Genomic DNA, 25,722 nt, shown 5'->3' on the forward strand with positions numbered 1-25,722 from the left:
AAGCAAACGCTAATATGAATGACGGCACAAAATCAATGGTTTTTAAGCCCAATGCCACAGTCCCAGTGTGGAGTTGCAGCAGAGCCTTCATCCCGACAGTCAACGCTTACTGAAGCGTTTGGTCGCAAAGTAAATATAAATGAACAGTGCAAAATTGTGCACGCTCACAGACAGTATTGCTCGCTACATTGCAAAAGAAATGCAACCTTTCAATACGGTTGAAAAGCCAACATTTTGGGAAATGTTAGAAATGTTTGACAGGAATTGCCTGGAAGAACGCACATGTCACAACCAGCAATTCTTGAACTGTATAACCGAGTGAAAGAAGACGTGTTGAACCACCACATATATGTGGTCCAGCTCAAATATGACCCCCCCATTAGTTTAACAATACACTCCATAACTGTGTGTGTGTGTGTGTGTGTGTGTGTGTTTTATTGGAGTGTTTTTTTTCCTTAACAGAGACAGTGTCTACTTTTTTGTATTGTTTTTAGTTATGATTTTTTTATTTCACCTCCGCCGGAAGTTATGTTTTGTCTGCGTTTATCTGTTTGTTTGTGTTCGGAATAACTTGAAAAATTCTCAATGGATTTGGATGACATTTTCAGGACTTGTCAGAAATGGGATATGGAAAAACTGATTAAATTTTGGGGCTGAACCAGATACAGATCCAGCTGGTTGAGGTCTGCATTCACCGAGTGCTTCTCTAGTTATTTAAGTGCCATTTTTGCTAAAAGAGACTGAGAGTCCATTTTATTCTTATTGAGTTTTTCTTCTTCAGACAACAACTTGTCCAAACAGAACGCCCCTGAGATCAAACTCAAAATCTTCTAATTAACCAGACCAAGCTCATATTTGGAAGAACCTGCCAAACTCTGTCCTCCACTGAGACGTCCCAGATGATTAGCATTTAATCAGCCACAAATGCTCTTAATTACAAGACTAGTCTCCTGCCAATTTGCCAAACGTGCTAATGGTTGTAATTTGCCATTGAAGCCCACTGAATTCCAATTAGGCACGAAGTGTCATTCCACCTAGGGCTAATGGGTGGTTACTAGTCGAGTTATGCTCGCATAAACCAACTGCAGCCGACAACGTGGCACCCATTCGGCGAGCAGCTGCAGACACTTTGTGAGGAGCTTGTGAGCCGTCTGCAGACGCCGTGAAAAGACAATGTTTCCATTCCCCTGGAACACAGGCGCACGCCTTACGACCCACAGCGGCTTTTGAAGTTGTCCTGATTAAACATCTCTCATGTTGTGTATTTTATGGTAGGAAGTAAAGTGGATGGGGAGTAGTATTCCAATTGACTGAAGGTGAGTGAATCCTTTATAGTTACAACACCAGTGGGAGAGTTTGGGTTAATTAATTTGTTGCTTAATCGTCTCGGAGCCACTTAGGAAAACCCACTTGGTTGCATCCAGCAGAGGCGCTGTTGATTCAGTCTCAAATCGTTTGCTGTCTGTCAAAGTGTGTTGGCCCGAATCTAGCCTTGATGTTGGAATTTTGATAGTTTAAAAGGGCTTTCAGTAAGCCCTACTGGGAACACACCCTTTTTGTGTGCGTGTAACTTTAATGCTAATTAGCGCTGTTGTGTATTTGATCCACTTTTGACATATACACTAAGTCCCCAACTAACGAACACAATTGGTTCCAGACGACCGTTCTTAAGTCGAATCGTTCTTAAGTCGAAACAAAATTAATATTACCAATGATATAGGTACTACATGTACGTGTATACAGATACAGTATATGTGTATGTATGTAAATATGAGTTTGGATGCAGTAGTAATATTAAACGAGGATAATTAATGAAAAAAACAATAATAAAAGTGATATAATAATACGTAATGATAAATGTTATTTACCTTTGAAGAGGAGTGGTCGAGCATACGTCGTTGTGGTGGAGAAGGAGACAAATATCATAATACACTCATCCATACTGTTACGACAGTATCGATGAGTGATGACATCATCTACCCTATAAAAAAAAGTAACACCTGGCGGCTCCTCCCCAAACATTCCTGCAGGTGAACCGCACTCCATCGGTAAGCATCCACAGGTAAGATAATGAACTCTTTACACCTGTTCCTAATAAATCCAACTAAAACTAAACAGCTGTTGAGTTTGGTTTAAATGAAACCAGTACTGGTATAAATTCTGTGCATTGTGAATATTGGGACAAGTGATGAGTTCTAAACCCATTCACTTTGTCACAGATAAGTAACGTAACATTTTTGCGCTTGTTCATGACAGACAACACTTGCTAACAAGACCTTTCACTTGGAACAAAAGCACCCTGTTCTTTGTAATTATGTCTCACACACATACACAGTTTCATTATGTGTGTCCGTAGATGCTCAGCCAGTAGGCCGATACTGGTTGAGGCCAAATCACACCAATGCACCAATAAACAGTTAACAGGCAGTTTCCTGATCATTGGGACCGCCTCCACAGAAGGCTCATGAGGAAGAGGAACTCGGTTTCACTTTAGAGACTGAGTGGACCTCGCTAGACCTTGGCTGGTGGGTTGACCATTCTCTGCAGCGCTGGCATTGCAATTGTTTGTATCTACTCCTTTTAATATGAAATTGTAAACCTTACTTGAGTCTTGGTTAGTTTTGGTGGTGTTTTTTTTCCAAATCTTTTGAACTGGAATAAACTCATTCTTTCACATATAGCAAAGTTCTAAGCACCAGCAGTCAAACAAAATTGATGTTTCTTCCTTTAGTTCAGAAAGAAGTTGAAAGGTGTGTGAGTCTTACCTTCCCTGCACTTTGATGTCGGAGATAGCATAGAAGTATCTGGACAGGTTGTTCTCATCCACCATGGTGGCTCCAGTGGCTGGCTTCAGCAGCTTAATCTTTAGGTCGGTGATGGTGAAGAAGTCCCTCAGATTCTTGGTGGTATCCAGCTGGCCGTACAAGGAGGCCATGTTGTGCAGACGGGGACCGGCGAACAGGGCAAAACGGTCCTTAATCTCAAAGCGTACTGTCTTGTCGTTCTTCCAGACGTAGCCTCGGGAGTAGTCTTCGGTACAGATGATGTCCAGCAGTGTGCGCTGGGTGAGATCGCCCACTGTCTTAGGTTCCATGGTGAAGCCGTCCAAGCAGTCGGTGGCGTAGAACTGATAGGGGGTCCACGTCCGGCCATAGTCCAGTGACTTCTCCAGGACCATCTGCTCCGGTCGGCCCGATTCGAAGGTCAGAACGATGTCATCGGTCAGCTCGATGGTCTTGTTCCACGACAGCGTGATGTTGACTTGCAGGGGCTTTGGGTATTTCTTCCACGAGGTGGACTGCCAGAAAGTAGTGGGGTTGCGGCCCTCAAAGTCAAACATCAGCTCAGGGGGATGAGCCAGTTCCTCTGTGCTGGCATCGCACTCGTTGTTGCACATGTAGGGGTTCTCCTGCAAATACAATCAAAAAGTGTATACATATAAGTCCACACTATGAGATTTTTTAAAGGATCTTGTTTTGTCATTTTGGAGCCTGAAAACATTCCAAAGCAAATCAGAAAATTGATGGGTTTTTTTTTAAACTGCCACAGCCAAAACAACAATGGTGTCCCACAACAGTTATCTAATAGCACTTCTTCTTTAACTATTGTTATTATTACATGTATTATTACATATACAGTATAGCCACAGACAGAATGTCGCAGTACATATTGAAATTCACGTTTCCTCCTCCATGAACCACAGCTCTACGGTGCTGGCAGCACTCATGCAGCCCCAGACCATAATGCTTCCACCACCATGTTTGACGATAGACACAGTTGCTGTATCTTAGAGATGTCCGATGGTGATTATTATTTTATATATATATATATATATATATATATATATATATATATATATATATATATATATTTAATATATATACAATCTGGGTTTTATGATCGTCCAGGTTTGAAATCGCCCAATAACGATACCGATCACGTGGATTAATTATAATTTTTTTTGGACAGGGGTGCCATATAAAGGGGAAAGGTCAGGACAATTCCAAGGTCCCTTAACTGGCAGGGGACCCAAACAATAGGTAATTATTTAATTAATTAATTTGGAGGAGGGGGCAACATGATTTTTTTCATTGGGACCCGGAATTCCTGGCGGCACCCCTGCTACTGGCTATATGACATGAAAAAGGGAACCATAAAATCACCTTCATTTAGAGAAAAACATATTTGACTTACTTTTTAAAGAGACTATATAGCAATGTTACAAAATTTTGAAGTTTGTAAAATGAAGTCTGTGATTAATTATCTGATAAAGCATGACTTGAACTTTAATTTGATACCTTATTCACTTTTCTAACCCAAATATTAAAGAAGTTATCGCAGATTTTATACCGGAAAATAATGCCAACATGTAGTACTTCCGGGCATATTTCGGACAAATCAATTTTAATGAAATTTTGTCTGCAGATAGATATTAAAGTATACAGTATATATATATATACAGTCAAACCTGTCTATAGCGGCCACTAAAGGGAAACGGCAGAAGTGGCTGCTATAGACAGGTGGCCGTTATAGACAGGTTGGTGGCCATTTTGAAATTGTGCGCGCACATATTAACATGTCTGTGATTAGAAGCTTGTGTTTGCAGATACATATAATTATACTGTTACATGTTGACCAGTAGAGGGCACTGTGGGACTGCGGATACAAGTTGTAAAGAACTACTAGGCTTATCTCACACCAGGAAATAAACGGTGTCAATGTCTGCAACAAGCTCCAAAGAAGACGGCTTTTTTTATGTGGAACAACTGACAGTTTGTGTGGATCTTGTGAATGATTGTGACTGAGCTACGACTCAGTAATTAAAGTCTACACACGACAGCTTCATTGATTAAAAAACGAAACTTTTTCGTGCCGCGTTAGACAGGCAACCGCTATACAGAGGGTCTATAACACGTAAATTTCTGCGGGGGATTTTTCAGTGGCCGCTGTAGGCAGGTGGCCGTTCTATAAAGGTGGGCGCTAAGACAGGTTTGACCGTATATATATATATATATATATATGTATATATATATAATATTCCATATACTTTTATCTTCTTCCATAGTTCCGGTCCATGAGTTTGAAAAGCTTTAAGTTGTACTTAATTTTCCAAGCACAAATTGACTTGATGTCATTCAACACTCAATATAAATCCGATACGAAAGTGAAGATGAAGAAGTAATCTACCTAACAAACATGTATACGAATGAAAATACACCAGATATCATAAGAAAAAATGCATTTTTAAGGACGTCCGCACAGACACTCCTACTGAGCACGCACACTCACTTTCATTGCTAAAATATGGGTTTTCTAACATTCCTACAACATATATCACTGCTGAAACTTCCAGAGGATGAGACCCCTTCTTTAAGGAGACTTTGGATGTGAGAGTACGTTGGTGGAACTTCCAGGTACATGAGAAAGCACTCGACGAATTCGGTGTCTCCCACTGCTGAGAAAGGCTAGTGATCTTGTCCGATGAATTCAATTATTTTTCGGGTTATTAGCTTAGCCTTTTGATTGTCACGCACAGACATGAGTGTTAGCCACATGGCTACGTTAGTTGCTGTTTGAATGATGATCACACTGTGAGCCTCACTCACCATTCTCTGTCAATTGTTTGTTCTTCAAATGCCGTATTAAACCCGTTTTGACACGCTACCCCCGCAAGATAGTTTCCGTGGCATGTGTTAGAAGTTCAGTCAACCGGCTATTGCTGTACGTTAGCTCACGCTTGGTGAAGAGTGTGTGCAAACTTACTTGAGGAGGGTCCTGACATGCCGCGATGAATGAGCACTCTGCCACACAAACGTTTTTTAAATATGTCAATAGCCGCGAGATCCCGTTAACGCAGAAATTATATGGCCCTACTTACTGCTGTCCAGTGGTCTCCAGTGCAATAAACATAGATTTGGCCAGCTGGTACAACTTCGCCGCCGTTTCATTTCCATACAGTTTGTGAATCCTTGTGACGACCCCCTGTATGAGGTCCTAGCTGTTGGCTTTTTGGTGATAAGGCCAAGCCACTTGCACTCCGCCTGTGTAGCTTGACGACCACAGTGTTAGCATCCTTGCTAACGTTAGCAAAGATAATGTAGCGTCGCTGGGAGAACTTCCTGCTTCCCAGCGTGCTTTGCGGTACTGTTTTGTGCAAATGGCTGTTAAAGTTACATGTTTGAGCTACATAGTTGTTAGTTATTGTTCTGCACAAATAGCAGTAGTGCCTTGTCTGTTTTTGTATATATCTGCTGCGCTGCTGTGTGATGTTTTTCATTTTTCTTTCTGACGCTGTGACTGAGACTGTTGTGTTCAGTGATGACCTTCTGCGATTTCCAATAGGTTTGATAAGCTGAATGTGAGCTCTGTTCATACTCTGCTTAAAGAAATTAAGCACCATCTCTTTCTCACTGACTCGTGGTGTCAGGAGTGTAATAGCAGGATAGCAACCACAATTAAAGAGATCGAGGAATTCATCTTGCGCTGGCATACTGTATGGAGGAGGAGGAAGAAGGCTCAAGGCAGAGGAAGGAGCTAAAGAGGCCAAATGGCCCCGATGGGGCAATGCGAGGAGCCAACATGGGCGCCTTGATGAGGCAACAAGCAACCCCTCCCGCCAAGAACACTGTGGGGAAGCAGCCCACAGCATGACCCTTTCCTGCCACAGGGGCCGCCTTGAAGAGGTGACAAGCAACCCCCGCCGCCAAGAGTGCTGTGTGGAAGCAACCCGCAGCATGACCCGGTTCTGCCACCAGGGGCACCCTGAAGAAGCGCCAAGCAGCTCCCATCAGGAACACATCATGGAGAGCAGGTTGCAGGGCCCAACAGCAACCATGGAGATGCTGAGGCAGAGAGGAGCAATGAAGCTGCCCTGCTACAATGGTAGAGTTCCATGTGCACCGCTGCGCACAGCACAGAAGGGCCCGTCCCAATGCTCACATGCCCCCTTGCAGCAATACCAGGTGGGGGCACCCATGTAGCGTGTGGCCGTCGACATCCTAGGCCCCTTCCCAGCCACATAGTGAGGTAACCGCTATGTTTTAGTGGTAATGGACTATTTTACCAAGTGGCCTGACGCCTACACCGTCCCTGACCAGAGCGCTACCACACCGCTGAGTACCTAGTGAACAAGATATTCCGCCGGTTCGGTGCACCCGAGGAACTGTACAGTGACCAGGGGCAGAACTTTAAGGCCCAGGTCTTTAGCGAGGTCTGCATGCGACTCGGGATCAAGAAGACCCGCACAACACCGCTGCAGCCTCAGAGCGATTGGCTGGTGGAACGCTTCAACTGCACCCTGGCCACCCAGCTTGCCATCTTGACCAGCCGCCAGTAACACGACTGGGACCTGCTCCTGGTCCTGTGGGCATACCGGACAGCAGTCCCAAGAGTCCATAAAGTGCACCCCGGCAGCCCCCATGTTCGGCCGAGAGCATTGCACCCCTGTCGACCTGGTGTTTGGACCTCCTAACGAGCCGGAGGTGGAGGGTGAGGCTAGCATGGACTACTATGGCCGGCTGCGGGACCGACTCAGGAGATCCCCCAGGACACCATCCGTAGTCTCATTAGGAGCATGTCCCGACGTTGTCAGGCATGCGTACAAGCACGTGGGGGCCACACAAACTACTGAGAATCATTTTGTGTTGCTACAATGACATTTTGGCAAAATGGACCAGTGTGCTGCATCATTTTTTCACTTTCATTTTTGGGGTGTCTTTGTTTTCCCCCCTCTATAGGGTGATCATTTTCATTTCTATCAAATGATGTGGCATCATTTTGTTACTAATACATCACCCACTTATTATCAGGAAAGATATTCGAGATCATTTTTCCCCCAGTTTAGATCTGATGTGTTTTCGAAGTGTTCCTTTAATTTTTTTGAGCAGTATATACAGTATATATATATATATATATACGTATGTACTTTGTATATGTATTGACTTTGATACTCTTTCCACCACCATTCACCAATAGCACTTCACCAATTTCTAGCACATTCATGTGCATGTGTACTTTAGAAAGTGGATACTGCTTGTTAAGACGTCGCTGTGTGGATCCCATGCTCTCCACTAGCATCATCCCTGCCGGTATCACTGCCACACAAATTGCTGCTGTAATTGATATTCCTGTGTTGTATTGGAGCTGAGATGGGAATAGAATCCAAATGAGTTTTCCTTATAAAAAACACAAGGGGGGGGGCACACATGCATTTTTCATGGCCCCAGGTCTGCTCTGTACGAAAGGCACCCACCCTGCATGTGTCTGTGAACATGTTTGTAGCGAGAGAGGAGAGAGTGTAGCTTCTTCATGTATTGGTTTTGCAAGAAGGATGGAGTATTCGGAATGTTGTGTGTGCGTGTGTGTGTGTGTGTGTGTGTGTGTGCGTGCGTGTGTGTGTGTGCTGAAACACAGCCCGACATCAGAAGGCGCTCCTCAATTGACATTCCGCTCACCCCTGGCCCTGGAACAATGAGGTTAAGTGCTGATGAGATTCAGATCAACTGTAAAGCGGCTCGATAATCAGCAATCATCTGACACCCTACACGCAGAATTATCTAAAGGTGAGAACAATGATTGGTGCAACGCTACCCGGCTTATCTCCACCCGGCTAGGCGGCGCTTTCCTTTAGCGAGATTGACACTCGGCGCGAGGATGGTGGGAACGAATACTGATAAGCTGCTCGCCATTATGTTTTATGTTGGAGGACCACTTGCTGCTTTTGTCTCTGTGTGAGTGCTCGAAATTCATTTTTATTTGATGCTTTATCTTCCTCAAAGGAGCCTGGATACATGTTTTATTATTTTTTTTTTTAGATACAGATCTCTCAGTTCATTTTTATTTCCTCTGGGCCCATTATCAGCCACTTGCTCCATGCAATGAGGTAGAGCAACATGTGGAGATTGTGGGTCGCCAGGCCCGCTGAGCTGACTCACAGGCATGTTGTATAATCCAATTAGGAAGCTAATAAGGGTTATACTGCCGAGATGGAGCCGCAGAATGTAAAAAGAAGACCTTACAGCGTTGGGTTTCCAAGTTTGATCATTATTAGACAAATGCTCGATAACTTATGGACAAATAGTATCATCCATCTATCCATTTTCTATGCCGCCTATCCTCATTAGGGTCGTGGGGGTATGCTGGAGCCTACCACAGCTGACTTCGGGCGAGGGGTGGGGTACACCCTGGACTGGTCGACAAATAGTGTCATTTCTCGTTTAATGTGGTTAATTAGTTACACAAATTAGGATTCCTTATTTATAAATCAAGTATTTTGGTAGTTCGAGCATAGAAAGCTGTTTGCAACCTTCTTAATACACTATTAGAGCCCTCTAGACATGAAATAACACCCTACAGTCCTATTACTCAATATAGTAGCAATAGGAGAGTTTATTTTTCTTGTTCGTTTTTTACTTCCTGTTGTGTACAGTAATTTCTGAGGTGGTTTAAACCAGAAGTGGCCGTGGTTTAACCGGAAATGTGTGGGGCTTAAATTGGTACATTAACGGCTATTAATGGGTAACTAATTTTTTTCACTAATTACATTACATGTTTTAGTGTAATTAACGCATGCGCATAATGGCAAGCCACGGCTCTCTGTTATGACGACAGACAGCAGCACAGTGTAGCTCCCCACTGAGTGTGTCGCTCCTTTATAACTTTATTCTGACCTGAACACATCAACAGCAGTGCAATTCAAACACCATATCCTGTATGTATTTCCAACTTTAAACTAAATAAATAACCGTCTCAGGTCTATTCGCCATCGAACAGACACTTCCTCGTTGTCACTAGACAGACCACGAGATGCATTCACGGACACTCCGAACATCACATTAACGTCTTTATTATGCATGTATGTGTGGTCTAAATCGGGTCACCAACACGGTGCCGGCGGGTACCAGGTGGTCCCCAAGGACCATATGAGTTGCCTGCCAGCCTGTTCTAAAGATCGCTCAAATAGTACCACTTACCTGCGAACTGCATGTCATTTTTTGGTTGCTATTCTTGTTTAAATCACACTGACATGTAAACTGGAAAAGACAAGTTTTAGTCATGCCCATTCTCTTTTGTTCCTTTAAATTAACGCAGTGACCCGCGGCTCGGTACCGGGCCGTGGGTCATTTGGTACTTTGATATAATTTGATGTAATTCATGTCTTAGTTTTACACAATACATAAGAAAATAAGATAAATTAGATGGCTATAATTTCCCCCCCCCCCAAAATGTATTATGCATTATCCAGCTCATCCCTACTTGAAAGTGCTTAATTTAGGCAAAAAATACGTACAATTTGCTTACATATGCATATTTTTAGACTATTAATAGGCCGTTGTCAACCACCAACAGCACTTATTTATTAATATATTTCTGGAAAAACGTGATAACGCAACGTGGTCAGGGACGACTGAAATTGCTTTTGCTTGATGGCAGCAATGTTTTTCCGGCCAATATTGCTCAAATTTGACACACATGTGCTTCTCAGTGCCCAAAAGGCACATACCAAATTTTTTGGCGATTCAAATAAACACCCCAAAGTTACAGTGGGTGTTTTGTAGAGTTGTGTGTAAAATTTCAAGTCATTTCAACTTATGGGGTTTAAAAAGCCATGTGGTGGTGCACATGTGGTGCAAAAATATCTGCCGACTGATGTTCAAGTTCAAGTTTATTAGCCATATCAACAGTATAGGTATACAGTTGCTCGGAATTTATTCGGTGTGCTCACAGTTTGACAATACAATCACGACAATACAACTCGAGAGACAAAACTAAGGAGAGGTCAAAAACAGCACATAGAAGACAGGAATAACAGCGTACGAACATTGAAAAAGTGCAATGGTAAAAGTGCATGGTTGTACAGGGCTGCTGGAGTAACAGCGTGCAAAATAAGCAGAAGAGGTAGTAGGTCGGTGGTGGAGTCCAGTAAGTGTTGACTGACCCCAAATTTCCACAGCTGTCGGAGAAAGTGTAATCTTTGGTTAGCTTTTGAAATGATGAGACTGGTGTTAAGGTTCCATGACAGGGACTGATGGATGGTGGTGCCTAAAAAATGATAGAAGTCAACTCGCTCCACTACGTGATCATTAATGCAGATGGGGATGTGCTGGCCTGCCTTTTTCCTGAAGTCCACTATGAGTTATTTGGTTTTTGATATGTTGAGTGTAAGGTTGCTGGCTGCACACCACTGTACTAGGTGTTTGACATCAACGCGATGATGTTTCATCCTCGTCGCATATGAGGCCTATAACTGTGGTGTTGTCTGCAAATTTTAGGAGTTTGACAGATGGAGAATTGGATATGCAGTTGTTGGTGTATAGGGAGAATAACAGGGGTGATAACACACAACCTTGTGGCGCGCCGGTGTTCAGGACTTTGGTTGATGAAATATTGTTTTAGATTTTAACACACTGTGTTCTGTTAGACAGGAAGTTGAGCAGCCAGTTACAGAGTGGGGGGTTGACACCCATGGACAGGAGAGTATTATACAGTCTGATAGGCAGGATGGTATTAAAGGCTGAGCTAAAATCAATGAATAGGACACGGGCATAGGTGGACTTACAGTCAAGGTGTTGCAGAATGAAGTGAGTGCAGAGTGAAACAGCGTTATCAACTCCCCTGTTTGCCCTGTAGGCAAATTGGTGAGGGTCTAATGTGATGTGTGACAGGAGCCTGCAGACTAGACGTTCAAATACTTTCTTGACAACGGAAGTGAGAGCGACAGGCCTATAGTCGTTGAGACAGGTGATGTTGGGTTTTTTGGGCACTGAGATGATCATAGCTGATTTAAAACATGTAGGCACAGTAGCACTGTGAAGAGACCAGTTGAAGATGTAACTGAGAATAGCAGTAAGTTCGTTAGCACAGTTCCTGATTGTAGCTGGTGTCACACCATCAGGACCAGCTGCCTTGTTGGTGTTTTGACATTGTAGTTATCGGCATAAAAATGAGATATCAGTTCATATCGGAAGAAGCATAATGTGTTCATTCATTACACAAGATGACCTGACATTAGTTTGAGGGAAGAGCCGCTGTCAGTATCGGTATCGGTTGATATCGGTATCAATAATGAAATGTTGGACAGTATCTGTATATATCCCTGGCCAGAATTTTGCGGCTTCACTGTATCACGGTTCTCCAAAAATTAATTATTAGATCATGATTAGTTAGGGGCATCATGAGACACCCAACTCACAAGATTATGTCCATCAGAATGAGAAGAGATTTTCACATCACTTTTAAGAAATGTATGATGAAAAAATATGACTGAACAAGGAAACTTTTTTATTTAACCAAGTCAAAAAACAATGCAGGTACGTGCTGAAACGCTTATCCCACAAATTGATGCTAAACATTCTTACTGTCAGCATTTTTAGACCAAATAAACCCATCCATCAATCTTCTATGCCGGTTATCCTCACTAGGGTCGTGGGTCGTGGGAGCCTATCCCAGCTAACTTCGGGCGAGAGGCGGGGTACACCCTGGACTGGTTGCCAGCCAATCGCAGGGCACATATTGCGTAGCTGGAAAACAGAGATGTCGGCCTCATGGCTTCATCCGCTGGGATGATAAATTGTACTCGTGTTGAATATTTAGCAGTGATGTGTGCCAGTGCTCGTTATCTTCCTGCTTGAGGAGCATGGGATGTATGCATGGACCCCGCTGTTCCGTGGAGAGCGAGACCACCATTGAGAGAACACGTGTGATTTCCCCAGCGTCCTTTTCCACTTGTTGACTGAAGCGTCGGTGACTAATGACCAGCAATTCCCCTGTTGTTCTGCGAGGAGCAAATAAGTAAATAAGGTGGACAATCAGAAGAAGTGGGGTGATAAATTCTATAATCAGCCTCTGGACTCTATTTCACCATCATCCTGTTCATACAAGTCCCTCCGTCATTAATAACACTCAATGCAGAGGCATGTCCCCAATCTAATGCTTCAGTGACACATGAGCCAGGAGGGTGTCTTTCCGCCTGGCCAGTGCCACTGATGGCAAGGCAAAGAGAAGAAGGTCAGGACCTTTCATGGGATTTCCTGCGGTGGTTATTTAACAACAAAACCATCGCCTTTCGGACAATCGATAGCTACTGTGGTCATTTCAGCCTCGAGGCTTCAGCCGGGGGCTGCCTATTGGAAAACAATAAGCCCCCTCAGCTTGATCCTTCACCTGCGGTCATGGCAGCCACAGCAGGGGGAGGAAGGAGTCAGTGGAGAATATTTCTTCTATGAAAATACAACTTCACCTTTTAAAGACATCTTTTCCGTGGACCATCATCAGAGTTAACTGTAGATCATAAAGCGGTGCTGCATTATTTTACAATCAGATGGCATCATTGATGCCTCATGGCATCTGATGCCACTGAAAGATTCTGAGGTGCTTTCATTGAATTTTAAATTTGATGAAAGGCTTCCGGGGACCCATACGCCAAAAATGGGAGTTATGGGGGAAAAAAACAGTCGTCAAACCTCGGTTTTCATGATGTCAAAATATCAGTAATTTTACTATATGCAGTATTTGTATGCATGTAGTTATGTTCCTCTTCATTTACTCACCTTTATAAATGTCTTAATAAATACTCTAAAATGCACTTTGGATATGTAATTATGTGTACAGTCAAACCTCAGTTTTCGTACGCCCCAGTTTTGGTATAACTTGGTTTACTTAAAAAAATTCCTGCAAAAATTTTGCCACGGTTTTGGTACAATATTGCACATTAAAAACGTATCGTTTCGGGAGTTTCAAAACACAGCACCCTACGCATTGCTGACTCACCATCTTTGCACTGGCCAATGAACTGCTCTGCTGGGAAGAAACTGAGAAATGCATGCAAGTTCAAATAGTTGTTTTTTTTTATTTTGAACTTGAATTGGTATGTCTTGCATATTCCGTTACTCTGTGATAATTTCAGCCTTCTATTTAAGATGACACCATGAGTCAGACTGTTATATTGAGTAATGACCTCCTGCGATTTCAGATTAGTTGATAAGCTCATTGTGAGTTTGTACATAGCTCATGATTGGCTCCTGTCAAATGAATGAAATGTAATAAAATAATAATAAAATATTCAATGTATAATAAATGTCATAATTTCGTCCTTGTTTTACTTATTTTTTTTAAATTTGTTATTCCTTTTATTTTTCTACAGTATATTTATCCTTATTTGTCACATTTTAATTTTCTTCCTGCACAAGCACAAGTTATACACAGTAACAATACAGTACAGCAGTGGTCCCCGGCCTGGTACCGGGCCGTGAGTCACTTGGTACCGGGCCAATAATTTCCATTATTTTAATTTTTTTGGGATGTTTTATTTTGAAAAGTGGCCGGATTCTCTCTGTTACATCCGTCTCACTTGACGCATGTCCATTGTGCGTGTGCTAACTTTATCTCATGCCAGACAGATTGTATTTTTAGCATTTTTCTTTCACCTCATATTTGGTGTCAAATGCTGATACTATGTGGGAATGCATAAAGGTAAGTTTTGATGACTTATTGAGTGCTAATGTACACATTTGTCTCAAATTAATTCATGCTAGCACACTGCCTTTGACCACACACGTCAAACAGCGATGTAATCATCTCTCTGGAAAAACTTGAACTGGTGGATGGGGGGTCGGCATTCATTTTGTGCTTTTCATTTGATGTTATTCATGTCTTAGTTTTACACAATACATAATAAGATAAATTAGATTGCTTAATGGTCCGCGGGAGATTTGTGGGAACACAAGCCAGTCCGCGGGTCAAAAAAGGTTGGGGACCACTGCAGTACAGTACAGTCTCATTCTTTCACTCCATAATTCCATAATTAATTTTAAAAAAAATTAATGAAAAGTCAAACTGTGGCTTGATAACACTTTGTGAATTATTTGTAAAATAAATGTTTTAAGTAACATTGTAACAGTATTAACATTCTGAATATATTTATTAAGAGTTTAACAGTTACTGAGTCTGTTTCAGAGTCAAAAACTGTCACCATCACCTACAGTATAGTATGTGTCAAGGTAATCTTTTAAGTAACATCCAATTAAACAAGTGTAAAATGATGTTAATTGCTGTATAATCAAACTAAAATGAACCAAAAGTACTCTTGATACATGTGCAACTTTTAAAACATTTTATTTTAAAAATTGTCGGTATGCGTATTGGGCATTCACATTTTGCATTCCACTCAATTTTAACTTTGTTGCATGTGTCCTATGGCCATGCAACAATCTTTGAAAGTGCTGTATTCCTTGCTTTCATACTTTTTTACACTTTTAAGCAGCACATAAACAAAAAAAACACCGCTCTGCTATCTTCTTCTTATGTTCATGAAATATGAATCAGTTGGTCAAGGGTGCAGATCCTATTACAGCTTGGAGCAAATGTCACATATTCTTGAGTATATATCATATACACCATAAAATATATATCAAATTATGCACTGTAATAGAGACGACCGTTAAAAGCAGCTTAAAATATGTCCACGTATGAATTACAAAAAATAAAACATTATATCCTCATGCCCACTGCACTTTCCTTTAACGCTCGTTAGGAGCATTGAAATATTTATGTCAAGTTGCATTTATTTTCATTCACTGTGAGTTCAGCTCTTTTTTTTCCCCCATTATCATAATTAGTTTTCATTTAATTCCATATTTGATTGTTCAAGTGATCGCCATTCGCCTGGCGGCAAATTAGATGCGTTTCCTCATTCCACACCCACTGACATTTAACATAATCCTGCTAATGATCGGCCCTGATTGCTATTGCAGACATCTCCATTGCCGCCACACGAGCGTTGACGAGCCCAGCTGCTCCGTATTGCTGTTATGCGATCCTCGCATGCCGAGCACTGGCCGAGCAGTCGCAGCTAAAGTCTCATGCCCTCCAAGGTCGTCCAATATCAGCAGCGGGACAATAAGGAAGACTGTCGGGAATATTGTCATCCAAATGTCATTTGCTGAAATAAAGCAGTGGCTGTTTATTATTATTATTTTCATTATGAGTTTTGTTTGGGAAAGGTCATTGTGTTGTCATGGCAAATCATATGTTCATTCTTTGGATTCTTTGTTCTTCCGTCGCTTTATTCGTACTTGGTTTTATTTGGATCAGGTATAAACTTTGGTACCAGTACTTGAGATCTCAACATGTGCCACACTTGTGCTGGCCACACTTGAAACAAAAGGGTATTAGCGGAGCTACGACACCCGCTGAGAAGATGGAAGCACGGAGAGCGAAAGAAACATATAAGTGTAAGTAATTACGCGTAATTATTGAGTTTCACAGTAACGTCACTTTTGGTTTATTATATATTCAATCATTTGCTACTCCACGTAAATATTCGCCATGTTTTTTTAATTGTTTGTTTTCGCAAGTTATAATCAAATCCCAGCCATTTTTCGAAAGACAACCGTTCACTACCAGCCATTTTAGACGATTTTGAGTGATCTTTCAAAGCACACAAAATATTGTGTTCTATCAAAAGAAAGATTAGACTCCCATCTTTTATCAGAAAAAAAGTTTATATTTTTTTCCGTTCTTTAGTAATCAGCAGTAGAACATAGGCTAGTTTCAGGAAAATATCAGTTCCTGACTACAAAAGGGAGAAGAACAGCTTTTTGTGAAAAGATACATTTCAAGCATAACTTTCCGTTCGACACAACTATTTTTTGCGACCTCTCTCCTTCTCTCTACAGAATTGTCCTGTGAATAGAAAAAGAATGTTGAACTGAAGATACACTGCCTCACTTCCTTGCCCATGTTTTCAGACTGCCCTTCTACACAGACAGTCCTTCAACTATGGATCAATTAACAATTAAAATTGAACAAAAAATAATTCAAAGACTCAAACATCAAAATGCATCAATATTAAACCGAATGTATAGTCAGTAACCTAAATGTCTGTAGTCATGAATGTATATGCCAGCCCAGCCATGCAGTTTCTGCTGGTCAAATCATCATCAACACTGCAAACATTTTTAATTCAAAAGAAACAAAACGTGTATGCTCCTGTCTTGGCAGAGTTAAAAATGTTGCTGCTGATATTCAGTGCTAATTAGCAACACAACACATACAGTATTCAGCTCCCACCGTAAAACCAAGACCAATGTTACAGTCTAATTACTAGCTAGCTAGCTAAAAGTCATAGCTCGCTAAAAGTCAAACATTACAACGGAGAGCAGAGAAAAACAGTTTACTGTGGTGAAAAAACAATTTCTTGTCATGTGTGTTGACAGAGTTATTAGCTGTTGTGGATAAAATGGGGCAAAATTGTACTCACCAAGCTTTGAAGTTCAATAAACTTCTGTGCAAAATGACGTTTCTCCAATTTCTTTCTCTGCTGCCCTCCTTTCTTGTGCCAGGCACAGTCTGACTCTCTGGGCAAGACCCCTGTACTCAGTTTTTAAAGGACACTTTTTTAATTTGTACTGACTTAATACACTTTTATTTTAGGTTGATGCAAAAATGTATCCTCAAATCAATTTATGACTGAGTTAAGCGGCTGTTGTCATTATTTTTATTTAGACCAGCTCAATAAGATAATTTATCAACTGATTAAAATGTGTACATGTAACAAACAAATTTAAATGCAGAAAAAGCCATTGATTTTAAGTTTAACGTGAATAATTTTTTAGAGCGTAGATTGAGCGTAGTGAGTGGCCAATTCCGTGATTCTAGCCGCGATTCTGTTCTACGTAAGCCTGGTTGTAGTGCGAGCCTGAAGACCAGGTACCAATACATGCTTTAAATTTGTTTTAAAAGTGTGTGAGGCATATTTAGAACTTAAACCTGTATTGTGCATTTAGCCTTTTAGCTTCCATCGCTAGTGAACAATGGCAATGGAAGAGGGAAAAAGAAGGCTCTGGAGTTGAAGCTGATCTGATAATTACACTTTTATTGTGAAGGAGAACATCAATGTCAAGCTTGCAGGAGGTTTTTGGAGGGGGGCAGAGTGAGCTGCGTGTCAAAAGTAGACATTTTTTATGATTGTATCAATTACTCTCGGATTTTCGCCATTTGCTGGTCGGCTCGGAACATAACCTACTGCACTGCACACAGTTTATCTCCCTTTAAAGGAGTTGCTTTCTACACTAATCTTTCTCAGTACTGACTCAGCGTGAGACAAATAAACATGTTTTTTTTTCCAAGTTTTTCTTTTTCAGCATTACAAAATTAATTGATGCTATTTGATTGATGCAAATCAATTCCCTTTTTCAGGAAAATAAAAGAAATATTGTGCAATCAGTAAGAAAAAGCCATCGTAAGGGAAATTAATCTTGTGTATTAACATGTGCCTTATCTATTTTAGATTATATGTATTTTTCTTCTTTATTTAATGTTTTACACTACCGGGGAGGAACAATGTCTCCCATGTGGCTGAAAACACACACTGTGGACAGCAATGCTCCCTTGGAAGTGTGGAATTATTCATGGGGTTTCTCATGTTCAGTTCTCTTTCTGTGTACTTCCCTGTGGAGATGACCGGCATGCTACCTTAAGTACAAAAAAAATGAAAGCTAGTTCTTTTTTTTTTTTTTTTTTACATAATTCTGGTAATGTCCTGCCAAAATATCACTAAATGTATTAGAATTACATTAGAACTAGACTTTACAGTAAAGTCCGAAACCAGGAAAAGGGTCATCCTCGTCATTAATAGGCAGTGCCAAAGTACCTCAAGACAGCTACTTACAATACAGCGGTGTTATTCAACTGCCGACTTGTGGGTCAAATACAACCGCTGAATGACATCACACTGGCCCATGAGTTCACTGCATGTGACTTTTGCAACAGATTCCGTAAAATAGGAATGTTCTCCTGTCATATAGAGGATCTTTGACTGGTGTTTTTGCATTAGGTCAGGGGTGTCCATAGTGCACACTGGCAGCCGTTAGCTGTTTTTTCTTTATTGTCCGGAGGCACATTCTAAAAATAGAATTTAAAAAAGAAAACTTAAAAAAAAAAATGGAAAGATCTGCTGTCATTTTACAAGAATAAAGTCAAAATATTACGAGAAAAAAGTTGGCATCTAACAAGAAGAAGTCATACTTTTATGAGAATGTCGTAACATTATGAAGAAGAATAACATAATTTTAGTAGTATAAAATTTAAGTAGTAGTAGTATTCAATTTAAGAAAACATTTAATTTAAGAAACATGTAATTTTTGGAAAATTGGGTTGTGAAAAAAATTATAACATTACGAGAATAACCTCAAAATAATATTTAAAAAAAGAAATGTTGATGATGATACGATGATAAAAATGTACAGCATGCATGTATTGACCCACAATTTGCCCACGTGTCTTTATGATTCTTTGATAATGTTTTTTTGCCAAATGTTAAGATGTTGCATTTTGTTCGGTGGTTCTCGAACGCACCATAGATGCGTGTTGCAAAGCAAAAGTGAAACTGGTTTTCGTATAATGCGGCCTTCGAAGAAAATAATTACTAAAAATATCTCTTGTTTTTCGACGGCCAAACAGTTAGCCTAACAATCTAGTCTGCAGAATTTAGTGCAAAAACAAAACATCTTCACATCTCTGTGAAGAATGGATAGTGGTTCTTTTAAAGTTGGGACACTACAGACAGATTCCGATTCTGGTTTATTTGTTCATAGAGCACATAACAATGAACACCTCAGTTCCTGTCTCCTTTCTTGCTGCTAATAAGCAGTGTGTGTCCTGTGCTGAGTGTTGGAGGAATTTGTATTTTTTGAAAATTAAATACGGCTGCATAAAAAGTTGCAAATGCCAGAACTTTGATAAAGAAGGTGAGAAACACTACTGGAATTTAAAAAGGAAGTAGTACCACAAAACTACCCTTACTGGGGGACAGAAGTGTTTTTGTGCCCCCCTGATTTGAAATACTATTGAAACTGATAATATCTATTTATTTATCTGTATCGTACAGACTGAACACGAAACTGAAACCAGCGAAATGCAAAATGGGGAGCAGTGAAGCATACAAGCACATTAAAAACTCAAATTGCATGCTGAGACCGGGGGCATGGGGAGGTGGGGTAGTCCCTGCTGAACCTGAAACCAAAGGTGTTGCTGGTTCAATCAAACCGTGGCCCAACACCTCCCAACCTGCCACATGACACCTGCACTTGCCTGTCACACCCCCACAATCACACTTCTTCATTCACGGAGAACACCACAAGGCTCTGACATGTTCTCTCTATTATCCCTGGTGGTGGGAATTGATCGTAGGCCACAATAAAATGATGATTGGAACTGAAGCGCCACTTGATGGAATCACGAGGCGGCCATCAGAGCACACAATAAACGCTCAGTTAGTTGAAAAGCCACGCTCCATTTGGCCAGCACTCGCAAAGTAGCTCAACATTCGTGAAGGGGATTCTCAATGGTGGACACCGAGGCCAAAAGGGATGATATCCGAGAGAAGCGTGCTTGGAGTCTACTGGCTGTTGATCCCTTCAGGAACGCAGCATAAGCTCCTGATGGAGGAGGCGTCTGGGATGAGCTGGGCTGAGATATTGAGGGGATCGCAGCTTTGGCAGAAATTCAATAGAGCGTTCATGACCTGCAGTCAAGGCCGGCAGTGGCTTCCCATTCTCCTGACCTTCAGCTCAATTAAAGGACAGGGAGGGTGCCCTTCTCGTCATATCGGATCTCAGGCACAGAATGGAAAGCTTTCTATCCTATGCGTACAAGGTATCGGTGCCTTCCAGGTGTGTTTTGTTGCACAGGTGTGTCCTAGTACATTGCATATTCAGTGAAATAGCACTGAATATCTACACTCGGTTTCAGAGTGGGTAGGATAGGTTTTGCCTGTGTGGGCTGCATTTACAGGTGAAAACATGATAACCAGAGACTTGTTATGGGTGGAAAAAAATGTATCTTGAGGCAGTTACATACAGTCCCTTTAAATGGGTCCAGCTTTCAGCCCTGTTCTGCATCTCTACTGAATTCTGTCACACATTTCACACAAATGACAAAAAATGTCAGCTTCCCAAAAACTGCTGTACATTGATATATGAATAAAAATCTATTAATATTTTACAACTTTTTCTGCCGGAAATATTCACGTAAAATATAAATTATATTTTGGAAATGTTAACCTTTAAAGGCCAGTATGTTTACATAACTTGACTATTTATTTTTATTTTGCTACATGTTTTGAATAGGAAAATTCAAATTGAAATTTTAACAAAGAATTGCATTAGCTTATGTCAAGATAAAAAATGGCATTTTCAATGGGACGTTTTTTATACTTAGGAAGCAATATGTCATTTTTTGTGTAGCGTTGCCATTTTAGGCTATAATGTAAGGAACAGATATGACCATTCTAAAATGCTAAGATTTCACCTTTCAACACAGCCAACATGGCTTGAAAAAAAAAAGCACAAAATGTCCCGAGGATCATTTCAGGGTTAAATAAGTTTTTGGCCTCACACTTTAAACAAATGGAAGATGAAAAAGATGAGCATCAAGTGTTTAAGCATGGCAGGGTGCAGAGGTGACGTCTGCAACTCGCTATTGGTGTTGACGTTTGATCAAGACAACAAAACACACAAACGTCTCCCGGCATTCATGTTTCCATTTGCCGCACATCAAGCGCTCCGCCCTTTGGAATGTAGCCCTCGCAGAGGCAGTCCCTTTGAGGACGCCAACCGCTTCCAAGTCTGGCCCTTTGAAGTGTGAGACTGGGCGAAATAAACGCTAACGCTGAGACGCCGCCGCCGCAGACCTTGATTGGGATTCATAGGGAGTCGGCAGACAAAAGGGAAAGGGCGCTTGACGTTAACACCTGGCCTCATTATCTGTCCCATGTGACGCCGTCCCACTGGGGTGAATTTACACTGCTTATCATGATGTGTAACCAGCTAGCTAGTTACACTATATGGACAATAATCTTTATATTGTATCCTGTATGTACATACTGGGGTGTCCAAACATTTTCCAGTCAGGGCCACAGTGAAAATTGAAAGGATGCAAGGGCCACTTTGATATTTTGTAAGGCAACACATGTAGATACACTGAAAATGAAATAGTAACATTTAGTTGGAAAAATTCTTGACATTCTGATTAAACTTTACAACTGTAAGTCAAGTAAATCTCTTTGCTTTTGTCACATAAAATAAAAGAATTGGTATTGCAAATGTGTTTTTTCTTACGTGAAAAAATTAAGGTCTATTTGACTTTTTTCAATATTAATTTATAGTGATTAGAAAGACAAAATCTTATGCCTATCTCTTCTTTAGAATACCACGTTGATGTACAATTATACACCATTTATGTTAAAAATTTTAATTATAAAACTAATAGCATTGCTTTTTGATTGCAGCCATCTATCTTCAAGCCAGCACTTGATTGACAATGATAGTAAACTATTGCACCTGTCTACAGTGTATTACACCTCTTGCCCAAGGACAGCTAGGGTCCAGCATAACTAGTGACAAAAAGTGGTACAGAAAATTGATGGAGTACTCCATTGTTCATTAAGCACAACAGTCAGAACAGAAGGCGGATAACTACACAACACTAATCATAGTCATGGTGTCAGATGAATAGAACAGCTAACAGATAAGTACAGTAAATGTGCACAGGACAACTATCAATACTACTGTACATGGAATGACAAAAAACTAACAACATACAGTAACATTAAACACGTAACATTTACAACTATTTACAGAGCAGTGCAGCAAAGCATGATGGGAAGCAACATGTGCAGAGTCAAACTTGGTCTGTTGTGAAAAAGTGTTTGCCCCCTTCCTGATTTGTTATTTTTTTGCATGTTTGTCACTTAGATGTTTCAGATCATCAAGCAAATATAAATACCAGTCACACTTGTCTTAGCGGCCACCTGTATATAACGGCCACCTGCCTATAGCAGCCACTGAAAAATCCCCCCGCAGAAAATGTACGTGTTATAGACCCTGTGTATAGCAGTCACCTGTCTAATGCGGCCAGTGGCCACCCATTTTATATTTCTTGGTCAATATCTGACCGCATATAGCGGCCAAAATACCGACTCAAGCAGAAGCTTCATGCACAAAAAAGTTTCGTTTTTTAATCAATGAAGCCGTCGTGTGTAGACTTTAATTACTGAGTCCTAGCTCAGTCACAATCATTCACAAGATCCACACAAACTGTCAGTTGTTCCACATAAAAAAAGCCGTCTTCTTTGGAGCTTGTTGCAGACAGTGACACCGTTTATTTCCTGGTGTGAGACAATGTGCACTGGTCAATACTGTAATGCCCTTTGTTGTGGGGAAGGAGAGACTCACGTCGCCGATGCACTTTAATGGCTTTATTAACAGCGGAGAACACTGCAGGACTTTACATCCACGCCAACATAAACACACTTCTCAACTCTCTCGACACTCACAGCTAGCACTCAGCCTAGCTCTCCTGCTCGTGACGTCGCACCGTCACTTCCTGATGAACTAAAGCTGTAATGACACTGCCGTATATATAGTAACACAGCTTTGTTCTGTGGGTGGTGTAGAATAACAAGCCTAGTTGTTCTTTACAACTTTTATCCGCAGTCCCACAGTGCCCTCTACTGGTCAACATGTAACAGTATAATTATATGTATCTGCAAACACAATAAGCTTCTAATCATAGACAAAATGGCCGCCAAAATGGCCGCCAACCTGTCTATAACGGCCACCTGCCTATAGCGGCCACTTTTGCCGTTTCCCTTTAGTGGCCGCTACAGACAGGTTTGACTGTATTACTCAATGACAACACAACTGAACACAAAATGCAGTGAATGAAACTTTTTATTATTAAGGGAGAAAAAAAATTCCAAACCTACATGTCCCTGTGTGAAAAAGGGATTGCCCCCTAAACCTAATAACTGGTTGGGCCACCCTCAGCAGCAACAGTTGCAATCAAGCATTTGTGATAACTTGCAATGAGTCTCTTACAGGGCTTTGGAGGAATGTTGAACCACTCATCTTTGCAGAATTGTTGTAATTTAGCCAAATTGGAGGGTTTTCGAGCATGAAACGCCTTTTTGAGGTCATGCCACAGCATCCCAATAGTATTCAAGTCAGGACCTTGACTAGACCACTCCAAAGTCTTCATTTTGTTTTTCTTCAGCCAGTCAGAGGTGGGCTTGCTGGTGTGTTTTGGATCATTGTCCTGCTGCAGAACCCAAGTTTGTTTCACCTTGAGGTCACAAACAGATGGCCGGACAGTCTCCTTCAGGATTTTTTGGTAGACAGCAGAATTCATGGTTCTATTTATCACAGCAAGTCTTCCAGGTCTTGAAGCAGCAAAACAGCCTCAGACCCCACACTACCACCACCATGTTTTACTGTTGGAATGACGCTCTTTTTCTGAAATGTGGCATTACTTTTACGCAAGATGTAATGGGACACACACCTTCCAAAAAGTTCAACTTTTGTCTCGTCAGACCAGAGAAGCCACCTTTCTCTGCGTTTGTTAACTCTGTCGCTCTCGTTGAGTAGAGCCGGGTATGCATGCACACACTGCAGTTTACAGTGAGCAACAACAAGCACAATTTATACTAAAATCAAATGTAAAACATTGTTGTATTTGGATTATTCAATAAACACCATAAATATACCGCCAAGATTGCAAAGCCTGTTATGGTGAATGAAAAAAAGGGAAAGTAACATATAAAAGAGGGGAAGTACTGGAATTTGTGCAGCAATTGCATTGTTGACACATACCTGCAACCGCCGGGACGCTGATGACTCAAAGGCGGACCATCGTATCCCTGGTCTCATTGTACCGTGAAGTCCAGAGCAATAACTCCAGCAGAAATAGTATGTAATATCCAGCAATTCCCCAAGTGACCCTATGTAAACATTACGCTATGTACCTAGCGCCACAGGCGTACACGTCATATCCGCTCACATATACTATACATCAAAAAATAGAAATACAGATACAATAAAGCATATAAAACAAAACATAAAATGCCATGTTGTTCTCTTGGAAATGTCTAAAGTTGCTATCTATCCATCTAAACCTGAATGCGGAAAAATAGGCGACTGGATGTAGACACGTTTTTCTTCTTCTTGTTTATTGCGGGTTGTAACCAACGTTTAGGTGCATACCGCCACCAATTTTTCCATTCAATTTCAGCGGGTCCGGCTTCGAGACCAGTGCTGCTTATACACTGGAAATTACCGCACTTCATTTCTTTTATATATTCTTATTCTTTGGTTGTCACTGGTATTTCTTCTCTGTGCATCCCTTTTGCAATAAGTTTCACCCCAAAAAATGTCAGAAAAGCTAACGAAAAAGCAAAACAAACGCACAAGTAAAGTGAAAGGCGACACAAACATCTCTGTTGTTCCAATGGCGACTACTGGTCAGCTATAATTAGGGATGTCCGACAATATCGTCCCACTGATAATATGGGCCCGATATCGCATAAAGACGTCTATTGACGTCTTTTTCTGTTTTTCGCGGGAGCTACAGATCAAAGTCATATTCATCTTGTGTGTGAATTTCTGACTTGTAGGCAATGTATTTCTGTCCCAGTAGGGGGCAACAGTTCTGTTTTCCTCCAACCGACAGCGACAGATTGTCTATGAAGAAGATGGATTGTGGGTTGAGAGAGGAAAATGGCGAAACACATGCAGAAATCAAGCGGAAAAAATACAAAAAATACTGTCACAGAGCTTGTGACGTAGACACAAATGCAGTTGACAATGGCAGCCGAAGCAACAAGCTAGTGGTTGACTCAGAACCCGACCCTGATTCTTCTTCTGGATCGCTCAGCAGCAGGGATTCAGC

The 25,722-nt window shown here is 41.2% G+C and overlaps 1 protein-coding gene across 3 annotated transcripts in view; it reads right to left on the minus strand.

Annotated features, from left to right (window-relative positions):
- The window catches only part of LOC129177034 (netrin-G1-like), a 120,673-nt gene that overhangs the window by 64,238 nt on the left and 30,713 nt on the right, over nt 1-25,722 (minus strand). For all 3 annotated transcript variants that reach the window (XM_054767724.1, XM_054767725.1, XM_054767723.1), the window contains exon 3: nt 2,766-3,409. In XM_054767724.1, the coding sequence (XP_054623699.1) occupies nt 2,766-3,409 (644 nt within the window). The remainder of the gene's footprint in view (nt 1-2,765; nt 3,410-25,722) is intronic.

The sequence above is a fragment of the Dunckerocampus dactyliophorus genome, chromosome 2 (genome assembly GCF_027744805.1).
Source record: "Dunckerocampus dactyliophorus isolate RoL2022-P2 chromosome 2, RoL_Ddac_1.1, whole genome shotgun sequence".
NCBI lineage: Eukaryota > Metazoa > Chordata > Actinopteri > Syngnathiformes > Syngnathidae > Dunckerocampus > Dunckerocampus dactyliophorus.